Consider the following 12,612-nt stretch of genomic DNA (forward strand, 5'->3'; position numbering starts at 1 on the left):
TCACAGCCATATTACCATGTCTAGCTTTGTAATGATCTTTAACTTAAGAGTTTATCAGTAACAAAATGGAAGTTTTTAGTCTTATAGACAGTTTATTTTGTTTTCAAATATCTTAAAAGGTCAGCAGACCTCACTTAAAATTTGAAATTATCATCAGGGTCTCATCTGATAAATACTGATCCATTTGTTGTATCTGTACATCATACTTGAAGTAACATGAGTTACATTTTTTAAGTTTGGATAATGGAAAGATTATCCACAAGCTTTAATAAACACTGGCATGCAAGTAATTTTGTTTATTATTAAAATTCTTGTCGCAGTAATTTATTTGTGAGTGTCTTATTTTACCATAAACTGGGCATTGAATTCCGAAAGTTAAATTCTTAATTTAGAAAAATTAGTAACAGTTGTGAAACCAACTTTAATTATTTTGTACAAAGAAGAGAGCATCATTTTCCATCCTTATAGTGGGAATATATACAAATTGTCTGACTTGTTACAACAGCATCACAAACTTGGTGTCCTTTAATCTCTACTGTACAGGCTGTATAGACTGGCAAGCAGATACGGCAATGAACAGTAGTTATTTTTCTTAGGCTTGCTTGAAGAATATTGGTAATTTTCATTTTATGTTATCAGGACCGAGAAGCTGGATGAGGTTAATGAATTGGGAATGTAGACTTGTTTTCACTGTATTACACTATTAATATAGGAACCTTCTTGGCTTGTGAGAAGATACATATTGAAGGTCTGAAGAAAAATCCATTTGATTATGTTGAAATGCACAAGAAATAATTTCCGTTTCTTGCTGCCCCAATGTCATTAAGCTTCCATACTACACCAATTCTTGGAGCATCTTCTGTGTCTTCCTGTACCCCTTTCAGCATACCTGGCATGAGGGTTGGGGTGAGGGAGTTTCAATATAGGAAGCAGGAGTGCGTGGGAAGGATGAGGTCTGGCAGTGCTTCATGGTGTCTTAGCTGCATGCCTAGCATGTTGAAGCTCTGTATTCTGGGCAGAACATTTAAAATGTTTTGTTTGACCTCTGCTAGCTCTGTTTCCGCTTGGGACCTGACAGACATTGTGTCCACCCTCTGTTTTCAAAGTCTGGGTCTGTATTAGTCAGGGTTCTCCAGAGAAATAGAACTGGTAGAATGAATATATATGTATAGAGATTTATCATCTTAGCTCACAGGATAGAGTCCAAGTAGTCCAACAATGGCTGCACCACACTGGAGAGGCTGAGAATCCTTAGTCGCTCAGCCCATGAAGCTGGATGTCTCAGTCCCAATCTGGCGCTGAAGGTCTGACGAATTCCAAAAGATCAGCTAGTCTTCAGTCTACAGCAGCAAGACGAACTCACCAGTGAGAGAGAAGGCAAGCAGCAAGAAGCCAGAAGTTCTTCTCTGCTGTGGCCTTTTATAGGGGCTGCCATCAGAAGGTAACACCCGCATTTAGGGTGTGTCTTCCAGCTTCAGATGCCGATCAAGAAGATCTCTCTCATTTCAGTTAATCCCAGATCCAGTCAAGTTGACACCCAGGATTAGCCATCACAGGGTCTTAGTCAAAGACTTTATGGGGACCCTTGGTGCATATGGCCCTCACCCTAGGTAACCCCTTCTTCCTGGGTGTCCTACAGATTCTAGTCATTTCTACTCCATCTCCTTGTCTCAGATGAGTGAGACCACTGTGCCTTACATAACTCCAGCTTTTTATCCTTTCTCTAAGAAATTGTACCAGATCGAGTTTGGTTGATTGCAGAACTCCTCTGGTGATTTTTCCTCCTTGTAAACTTGTGCTGCCTATTTTTAGTTCCTACCACAGTGACCTCATATATTCTATTTTAAATAATTTTTTTCTTTTGGTAGTTTTGAGACAGGATCTCCCTTAGCCACAGCAGGCCTGGCACTCGCCATGTAGACCAGGCTGGCCTTGAACTCTCAGAAATCCGCTTGCCTCCGCTTCTGAGTGCTGAGACTAAAGGTGTATGCCACCACGCCCAGCCATATATTCTCTTTTAGATTTGTGATTATTTGTTGTGGAATACCTAGCATAGTAGATCAATTTCTAGTTTTTTGAGAAATCTCCAGACTGATTTCTGTAGTGGCTTCAGGAGTTTGCACTCCCATCAGCAGTAAAGAAGAGTTCACCTTTCCCCACATCCTGGGTATCAGGATGTCTTTGTTTTTTTGGATCTTCACTTTTCTGACTGGGGTAAGATGAAACTAAAGATCTTGAGAAAAGTTCATGTGGAAACCTTCTGCTACAGAAACTTCTTAAAGTACATGCACAATATAAAAAAAAGATTAAAAGGAGTTACCTTCTAACAGGAGTATTGCCCCTACTAGACACCATAGGCTAACAAGAAAAACAACAAAAAAGCCCAGTGCTAGGAATGGATACTTTTGAAGCTATTGACCAAGGGTCCCATGGACCCTCAAACAATATTGTCATTGCCCCTTGTTACCCTGATAGTAGGACCCTATTGCTGAAGACACTACATAAATGAGTTGTAGAACAAACAAGAAATCAAACTGGTCAAATCTTCATCTCTACTGCCTACCTTTCACAGTGCTGAAAGGTGCTATGCATGCTACTGGAAGTGGGGTGGGAGTGGCGGGGGCGGTCAATCAACCTTGCTCAGCTGTGAATTTTGTGAGCTACAACGACTGACTTGGCAAGGTATAGCCACTAGTGCAATGGTCGTGTGAGTGTTATGGGAGTAACCAACAACTTTCTGATCGGATTTGAGGTCCATTTCATAAGATGGAACCCATACCTGATACTGATATCAGGCCCAGGATCCTGTGACTGGGCAGGTCACAGGCCACAGGGGAGAACCTACTAATATTTTTCTGCTAGAGAGATACCTTATACCAACTAATGACTTGTTGTTATACTCATAAGTTAATACATCTTTGACTCTATCAAAGAACTTCCTCATGCAGCAAATCTTGATTAACTCAGAGACCCACAGCTGGCCAATGTGCAGAGTAAATGAGACTTAAGAATGCTTATCCTCTTTTTTTTTTTTTTTTTTTTTTTTAGACAGGGTCTTCCTGTAGACCCAGCTGGCCTGGAACTCGATATGTAAACCAGGCTGGCCTGGAACTCAGAGATCTGCCTGCCTCTACCTCCCTAGTACTGGGATCAAAGGTGTACACCACCATACCTGGTGAGTGCTTATCCTTTTCATCTGTATCAAACTTCCGCATCCCAAGGCTTAGGGATCATTGCTGAAGAGGGGACAGAAAGATTGTAAGAGCCTGAGGTACTAGATGACCACAAGTAAACAGTTCTCCAGACAGTAGTAATGGCATGCACAAGTCCCACATAAGCTCAAGCCAGACAAAATCCCAGCATAGAAGTGGGGAAGAAATTCCAACCCTATCTGGAACTATTGGCAACTGATAGCTACTGGGAGGGGGAGAGTTGGTGTTCTTTGAAGGTGTGACCCTGAGTAGATTGACCAGGCTCCAGTGGATAGACCCACACCATAGAACACTCAGGAACATAAGTTAACTCGGTGTGTGTGTGTGTGTGTGTGTGTGTGTGTGTGTGTGTCTCTGAGTGTATTGAGCGCGCTCGAGTGTATAGACCCACACCATAGAGCACTCAGGAACATATGTTATCTCGGTGTGTGTGTGTGTGTGTGTGTGTGTGTGTGTGTGTGAGAGAGAGAGAGAGAGAGAGAGAGAGAGAGAATGAATGTATATGATGGAGTGCATGAAATCTGGAGGGGTGTAAGGGGGAGTGCAGATAGGGGAGGGAGTGTGTAAAGCCAAATTCTCTTCTGGGAGGCCCATGCTGCATTTGCTTTCTGCTCCACAATGCAACCCTCTGTAAGGTGCGCTGTGGTCTCCTGCCCTTCCCCCAATGCTGTCCTTACAACTATGACAAAGACAGCACAATGTATTCTATTTGGGTTTTCACACAGAGTTTATGATGTCTGGAAGAGGGTTACTTACAAAGGCATGCACCCATGGGCTTTTTCCCCTACATCTCAGCAGCCTCCCAGAGTCATTGGAAATCCTTAGTCAATTTCTCTGCTAATTCATTCTTCAAATTTTTTTGTGTGTTCTTTCAGATAGAAGCTGTTATATAATCAATAGAGTTATTAAGAGTCAACATGTAGGAATTAATAAGTCTCAGAGGGCTGGAGAGATGGCTCAGAAGTTAAGAACACTGGTTGTTCTTTGCAGAAGACCCAGGTTTGAATCCCAGCACCAACATGGTAGCTAACAACTGTCAGTAACTCCAATCCCAAGGGATCCGACAACCTCTTCTGACCTCCGCGGGCATTGAATGACATGGGTGCACTTACCTACACGCAGACAATACACGCATACACATAAAATAAAAATAATAAATTATTTTTAAAAAGCATCAGAGAAGGGAATACTTTTATATCAGAAAAATGAGAAAAATATTTCCTTTATTTACTTTTCCCAATCTGGAAAAATGCATAAGACTTAAATGTGTCAATTAGCAGTAAGAAACCCTAAACATTAAGTAGCTAATACTAATAAATTCTGAGAATGTAAGAGACTCTAAAAGTTTATAAGGGAGCATATGACTGAGTTGTAGATTTAAAAGATTTCTAAAAGGAAGTATTTGAGTTGAACTGTGAAAGAGAAAGGTCATATGTAGAGGGAAAGCCATGGTAGCCATGGGCATGGAACCCACAAGACTGGCAGGCCATGAATAAGGTGACCTCTGGCGTGAGTGGAGGCTGGAGAGATGAGTGGGAGCTCAGAAGTTCAGAGCTAAAGATTATGTTAACAATTTTGCCCTTTACTCCAAATGCTAGAAGTCAATGATGGGGGCTAGAGAGACAGCTCAGCAGTTAAGGGCACTGGCTGCTCTTGCAGAATGCCTGAATTCAGTTCCCAGCAACCACATGGCAACTCACAACAGTCTAATTCTAGTTCTAGGTATCTGATACCCTTTCCTGGACGCTATGTAGGCAAAACACTCATACACATAAAAATAAGATCTTTTTTAAAAACCCCGTATTTGAAAGAAGCCAGTGCTGGATTTATGACAGAGACAGAGCAGAGCCAGGAGGGCTTCTGAGAGCCTTCCATGTAGTAAATGCTTTCATCCTCAACAACCTGTTTCTAATCCTCATGTTGTAGATGAAGAGCGTTGAGGGACAGACAGGCTGGATAATTTGCTCAAGGTCACCTGTGTAGGAAGTGCAGTGCTGAGCAGCCTCAGTTTAGAGTCCTGTGCTACGCACGTAAAGGATCTGTAAGTGTAAGTTGTACAGCTTGTAACCGAATAATGACATAAAAGGAGAAATCTCTGGTACAGTGTTTCCCTAAGGACCATATCCATATTACTAGGTCAGACGTGGATTCCTGTTTGTTTGTTTATTTTTTTTTATTTAGACAGGATCTCTCTGTTGCCCCAGTGGGCCTGGTATGTATGGCCTGGTCTCTCTCTGTAGACCAGGCTGGCCTTTGAACTCACAGGGATCCTCCCGCCTCTGTCTCCCAAGTGCTGGGATTAAAGGTGTGGGCCACCATGCCCAGCTTTATGTTAATAACTGTATTATTGGGTTGTATTGATACTTCTCTTTTTAAGGCATTGTTTTCTGTCCTGACACCTATAGAAACAATCCATAATGCCTGTTCTTCTTTTTTCATCACCAAATCCTGCCATTTTTTTTCCCCCTTACCAAATATCTTAGGGTTTTTTGTTTTCTTCCATCCGTTGCCAGTTCCGTCTGAGTTATTGCTGGGGTTATTGCAACAGCATTGCACCTGCTGTCCTCTGTCCTGTTTTTCACAGTACATTTTTTATACCCACGTTCAGTTACATTATAAAAGAATATTAGAATTTTCAGAGGATTTGGCAGGATAATTTTAAATATTTGTGTCTTAAATTTAGATCTTGAAGTGTAACCTGCTGCAGGAATGGGTCTGTTGCTCTTGGATGGGATGATTGTAGTACTTCTTGTGGCCTGAGTCTGCTCTTCAGGAGAAAAAAGTACTATAAAAATACCCTGCCCCGCTACCACATTTCTGCAATTTTTATTAAATTCATAGACTCGCATAGCCATCACAGTCACTTTTAGAACATTTCTATCTCCCCCCAAAGAAACCTAGTTCTTGCTCTCATGTCCAACTCCTGGCAGCCAATAATGTTTTTCTCTTCATATTTGTTTTTGATGGACCATTCATTTAGTTGGAAACATAGTGTATGTTTTCTTTCACTTTAACATCAGTTTTTGACGTTTATCACATACTTATCTTTATGTCATTGTGTGTCTTGTCCTTTACATTTCTGAATATTCTGTTGTATGGAAGTAACTTTTAAAAAATATTTTTATTTATTTTTTTAAATTTTCTGTGTATGTGTGTATTACCTGCATGCAAGTAAGTGCACCTGTGTCGTGCAATGCCCGTGGAGGTCAGAGGAAGCTGTCGGATCCCCTGAGACTGGAGTTATGGACAGTTGTTAGCTGCCATGTGGGTGCTGGGATTCGAATGCTGGTCTTCTCTAAGAACACCCAGAGGGAGAGGGGGAGGGGGAAAGGGAGGGAGAGGGAGGAGAAGGGAGAGGGAGGAGAGAAACTTTATTATTATTTTTAATTTAAAGACAGTCTTCCTGCAGCCCTAGCTGATCTGGAACTTGCTGTGTAGACCAGCCTGACCTCCATCTCACAGAGATCCACCATATGCCTCACAAGTGCATATGCCACCATGCCTGGCTCTCGCTTCCTTTTTAAAATGGTTTTCATATTGATTTGTAAAACTATTACAAGTTCTGAAAAAAGCCTTTTATCATGTATATGACTTCAATTTTTTTTTTTTTTAAAGCTAGTCTGCCACTTGGTGTGGTTTGGATATGAAGGCTCATGTGGGACTGGAGAGATGGCTCCACAGTTAAGAGCACTGGCAGACCTCCTGCAGAGGACCCAGGTTGAGTTCCTAGCACTTACAGCACTCCTAACAGCTGGCTGTAACTAGTTCCAGGGGATCTGATGCCCTCTCTGGCCTCCACCCGCACTGCATGATATGGGTGCACATCCTGGTTTGTTTCTTCATTGCTGTGACAAAACACTCTACTACCAACTTGAGGAGTAAAGGGTTTCTTTCTTTTACATCTCCTGGGTCACAGTTCATCAGGGAGCCCATGGTAGGAACTCAGGGCAGGAACTTGGAGGCAGGAGCTGGAGCACAGTCCATGGAGGAGGCCTGCTTACTACCTTGCGTTCCTATGCAACACAGGCCTACTTGCCCAGGGGCAACACCACCCACAGTGGGCTGGACCCTCCCACTTCACTCAGTAATCAAGAGGATGCCCCACAGACATGGCCAAAGGGCAGTCCAATGAAGACAGTTCCCCATTTGAGGCTCCCTTAACCCAGGTGTGTCAAGTTAACACTAAAGCTGTCCAGCACAGTGTACTTACATACATGCAGGCAAATTACTCATATATGTAAAGTAATAAAATATTTTTTAAAAAGGCTCATGTTTAGACAGTTTGGTCACTAGTGCAGCAGTATTCAGAGGTGACCGAATCATAAGTGCTCTGAGCTAATCAATGAATTCACTCATTGATAGATTCATAATTTGATGATACTGTTGGATGGTGGTAGAACCTAAGAGGTAGGTGGGTAGAGAAGTAGTCTATAACAATAGTTGGAACTTACAACTTTTATTATTCAGCTGGAATAATCAAAGTAGCTTAAATGTTTGATGTGTGTACCAAAGTACAGATCAGCAGAACAGAATGCCTGACCTGGTGGCTTGGACCAGTTAATTCTAGTCAACTGATTTTTGAAAGAGGTGAAAAACTAATTAAGTGAAAAAGTATTTTGTATTGGATATTCATAATACTCCTCAAAGTAATCTCTTCATATCATTTGAATGACCTTTAGAAATACATTTAAGCCAGTAAGAATCATAGACCTAATATCAAAGCAAAAACACCTAGAAGCAGCTTCATTTTAGGTAAATGTTACTTAGATATGACACTAAAAGAGTGATCATAGATGAAAATGCTTTGATGTCATCAATGGAAATTTCATATTTGATCTATTGTAACTCAAAGTCCATATGAAGAAAGTGATGACAGAAGTATGTTCACCTGTTTGGAAACACTGGTCTCTATATTCTTTTTGACTTCCCTCCAGTTTTTCTCCTCACTGCTTCCAGTCCATTGTCCCCCACCTCCCAAAAAACCACCCTCCCACCCCACAAAGCCAGTCATTTCATCTCTAACTTAAAAAGTCTGCAAGTACCTTCATGTTACTCTTAGAACAAAGCTCCAGATTGCAAGGATGGCCTGGCCTGTCTTATATAAGACTTTATCTTATATGCTCTGATGCTGGGGGTTTGAACCCGCGACCCCTGGCAAGGTGAGGATTGGGGATGAGTAAGCACTCTGTTTGCCAGCCCACGCTGCCCCCATTACCCGGGGACACTCAGACGCAACGGGGAGCCTAGTCAAGCTGGGACTCATTTATTGCAAGTGTTCCAAAGCTTATAAAGGCACCTGGAACTCCCCGCCCCCTAGGGTGTATCTTAAGGATGGCCACGCTGATCATGCACTCCTCAGCAGTCCGGAAGTATTCTTCAGACTTTCAAAGCAAGCCAGGCCGCGCCCCCAGTAACTTCCTTTCAGACCTGTGCAAGGTGGGGCCTTTAGGTCCCCACAGTCTAATCTTTCCCCTAATCTTCAGTCTGGATCATTATCCAGTCATCACCTTCAATTTAGGGAGAACTTTGCATTCTATTTCTTAAAAGCCAAGGCTGTGACCTACAACATCAGCAGTCAACTTGGGAATCTGAGGGATTTTTGTTGGAATTTCTGTTCTTCATTTGTTAGCTCTCTGTGGCTGAGCACTGAGATGGATTTTCTTATCTGAAATACAGTGTGGAACACTGAGTATTTCATAAGATTGTTAGAGGGTTTATATTATGTACGTGAGGCATAGTGCTTTCTGGTGTTTTCTTCCTGTCATTTCTTTGTCAGTGAGTATGTAGGCGATTCCAACATGTGCAAGCATAGTCATTTTGCTGTCATTACTCCTGATTATTTGTGGTAAAGTTACACCTGAATTCCGTTTGGGTTTCAACACATTTAATAAATGCTTCATATTTAAACTTAAAAAAATTTATTGTGTATATGGGAGACACACATGCTATGGCCCCCATATGGAGGTAAGAGGACAACTTAGCTCTATCATGTGGGTTCTGGGGATTGAGCTCAGGCTTGGTATCAACTGCCTTTACCTGGTGAGCCATTTCATTGGCCTGAATGCCCCATATTTGTAGTTCATAGTACTAGCTTTTTGTAAAACAAATTTTTTTTTAAGTGTAGCATAGAGTTTTCTTTAAGGAAAAATAATTTTTTCTTCTATAATGAGAGTATTAGACTTTTTTAGTTATCGTGCTTAGTTGCTTCCACTCTAGGTTGATTCCTTAACCTTTCTTTGACTTTCATGACAGCAGATTTGTCAGAGACCAGTTTTATAGACTCTTCCCCAATTTGAGCCTGTTTACTTATATTTATTGAGGCTAAGCTTTCTTTGAATAAGGGGTAGTGACACGTCAAAGATGCAGTGTCATTTAGAGGTTTGTGGTGTCAGTTTTGTTTCTTATTGATGATATTAACATAGCTTGTTTATGTTATTGTGCCCCAGATTTACTGTCTCTAAAGTTGCCATTTTCTCCTTTGTTGTTAGTAAGTAGTCAGTGGGGATATACAATGTGACGCTGTAAAAAATTTTTTTGTCTTTGCATTAGCATTTTATCTTTTTTTTAGAATATTTTTATTATTCCAAAGAGAGGCAATTTTTAGTACATTTTTCCAGAAATAACTTGAAGCAGGTTACATAAATATATATATATATATATGAAGTTTAAGGGTGGAAAAGTAGGGATAAGAAATCAAAGACCAAAGCTAAACATGGTGGCACACATCTTCAATCCAAGCCCTTGGGAGGCAGAGCCAAGCAGATCTTTGAGAGCTCGAGGCCAGCCTGGTCCACATAGTGAGCTCCAGGCTAGTTGGCGTTACAGGGAGACCCTCTTTCAAAAAGACAAAAACAAACAAACAAAAAAACCAAAGACCAAAGGATTTGCCAACATGGGGTCAACTTTGGTGGAATAATGAAGGTGTCCATTAGCTCTGTTCTTTTATTTTTTTTTAAAAGTGGGCTTGCTAACAGAGCATAGGGTGGGGGTTTCTTTACAGAAGAATGGGTGCCACCCCCACCCCTGCATTTATAGCTGCGCTGGAAAGTCCATACTCAAATATAGATCCTGTGACTTCCCAACAGCCACACAAAATGGCGAGAGGGGTGGCTCATGGTGTTCTGAACTTACATATCCTTAGCCCCTCCCCCACATACAACTAAGGTCGACTGATTGAGTGGGAGGGGTAATTGACTCCCCCTTAGAATCCTTGATGAGTGCGGGAAGGAAGTGTGACTATAGCTTGCTGGCATAGTGATTGGAGGATACTTGTAGGTAACACTCCACCCCTTCCTCCAGCTCTTATATTCTTTCTGCTAACCTCTTCTGCAAAAGTCCCTGAGTTTTGGAGGGGTGGTAGGTGTGGGATGATCTTCCTCTCAGGGTGGCAAGGCACTAAACTTTTGGGTTTTTGCATCATCTGTTTTCCATGGGCTTTTGGGCCATTTCAGTGGGATTCCATCTACTACCAAAGCACAAGCAGAAAGAATCAAGAACTTCTAAACAGTGACTGCTATTACTTAACCTATGGGTGTAAACACAAATACTTGGACAGTACTTTAGCAGGTACATCACATCCATCTAACAAGTCAATTGCAGTGACTTCCCACTGGGGCCTGTACAGGAGGTTGGTCTGGGCTACAGTACCAGATGTGTGTTCTACCCCTAGGAGTGGGCATTGTATCCAATTGAAAATTTGCTGGTTATGCATACACTAGACGCACCACTTTTGCACCAGCAGGAAGATCTTGTTTAGCATGTTGATAGTTAATGCATTAACATTTTAAAGTAATTTATATATATATATATATATATATATATATGAGTCTTTTGCTTGCGTGCTTATAAGTGCACCTGTGTATGCAGTGCCCTGGAACTGGAGTAACAGATGGTTATTAGCAGCCATGTGGGTGTTGGGAATTGAATCCAGGTCCTTTGCAAGAACACCCAGTACTCTAACCGCTGAACCATCTCTCCAGCCCCATATATTTTCTTTATTTGAATAGATTTTGGCCCCTTACTTTTGCATTCCCAGTGTTGCTTGTCTGAATCAGGCATATTTCCATGTTGATTACAAGTAGCAGATTATTAGAATTCCAAAGAAATGTTGTAGGGTTTGGTTTCCGTTTAGTGTTCCTGAGAGGGAGCTTTCTTTATTTAATAGTGATAATTACAAGATATTTTGTTGTTACTTGCTTGTGTAATAGCCTTATTTCTTAAACGATTTTTAGGTTCATGTACTGGACAGATTGGGGAGAAGTGCCAAAGATAGAACGTGCTGGAATGGATGGTTCAAGTCGCTTTGTTATAATAAACACTGAAATTTACTGGCCAAATGGACTGACTTTGGATTATGAAGAACGGAAGCTTTATTGGGCAGATGCAAAGCTTAATTTCATCCATAAATCAAACCTGGATGGAACAAATCGGTAAGACTGCCATACGCTTTTAAATTGAATTTTATTTATCTGTGTGTGTCTGTGTGTGTGTATGTTATATGCATGTGTGGATGTGCATGCCTGTTCACATTGAGGCAAGAAGAGGATTCTCTCCGAACTAGAGTCCCAGGCATTTACAGGATACCCTGCTTCTTATATTGGTGCTGGGATCTAAATTCTAGTCTTTATGATTGCACAGCAAATGCTCTTAACTGCTGAGCTATTTCTCTAGCCTTGTTATGTTTTTTTCCTTTGTTTTTAAATTTAACAGAGTTCCATTTTAATTTGATATGTTAACATACAAAGCTCAATTTTTTTAAAAAACAAGAAATTAGGGGCTGGAGAGATGGCTCAGCAGTTAAGAGTACTGACTGCTCTTGCAGAGGACCCTGGTTCAATTCCCAGCACCCACACAGTGGCTACGAACTGTCCTTACCTCCAGTTCCAGGGGAATCTGAAACCCTCTTCTGAACTCCATGGCATTGCACAGCACAGGTGCACTCACTTACATGCAGGCAATACACTCATACACATAAAAATAAAAATAAATAAAATATTAAAAAAAATAAATTACTATATTTTTCTGTTCGTGTCAGAAAGGAATTGGAATAGATTTTTAATTTGGTCTTCTAAAAAGTAGCTATATTTCTCAGGGCTGGGTAAACCACTTTCTGTGCAAACATGAGGACCTTGATTTGGATCCCTACTACCCCCACAAAAAGTAAGGCATGGCAGTGTGCTCCTGTAATCCCACCTCTGGGAAGTGGCGACAGAAGAATCCCAGGGGCTCGCTGGCTAGCTAGTCATATCAGTGAGCTCCAGGTTCAGTGAGAGACCCTGACTCAAGAAAATAAAAAAGAAAGTTGGAGACAATAAAGGAAGACACCCAGCACTGACCTCTGGCTCCTAGAGGTGCACTCACGGGTGTGTGCATCCACATACACACATGTACCTCCCCCCCA

At 41.4% G+C, this 12,612-nt stretch overlaps 1 protein-coding gene across 1 annotated transcript in view; it reads left to right on the top strand.

The window, feature by feature from the left end:
• Positions 1-12,612, top strand: part of Lrp6 (LDL receptor related protein 6) — a 171,573-nt gene that overhangs the window by 67,701 nt on the left and 91,260 nt on the right. The window contains exon 3 of the mRNA XM_008837612.2: positions 11,444-11,641. Coding sequence (XP_008835834.1) covers positions 11,444-11,641 — 198 coding nt within the window. The remainder of the gene's footprint in view (positions 1-11,443; positions 11,642-12,612) is intronic.

The sequence above is a fragment of the Nannospalax galili genome, unplaced genomic scaffold, assembly GCF_000622305.1.
Source record: "Nannospalax galili isolate Female #2095 unplaced genomic scaffold, S.galili_v1.0 scaffold210, whole genome shotgun sequence".
In the NCBI taxonomy this organism is placed as follows: domain Eukaryota; kingdom Metazoa; phylum Chordata; class Mammalia; order Rodentia; family Spalacidae; genus Nannospalax; species Nannospalax galili.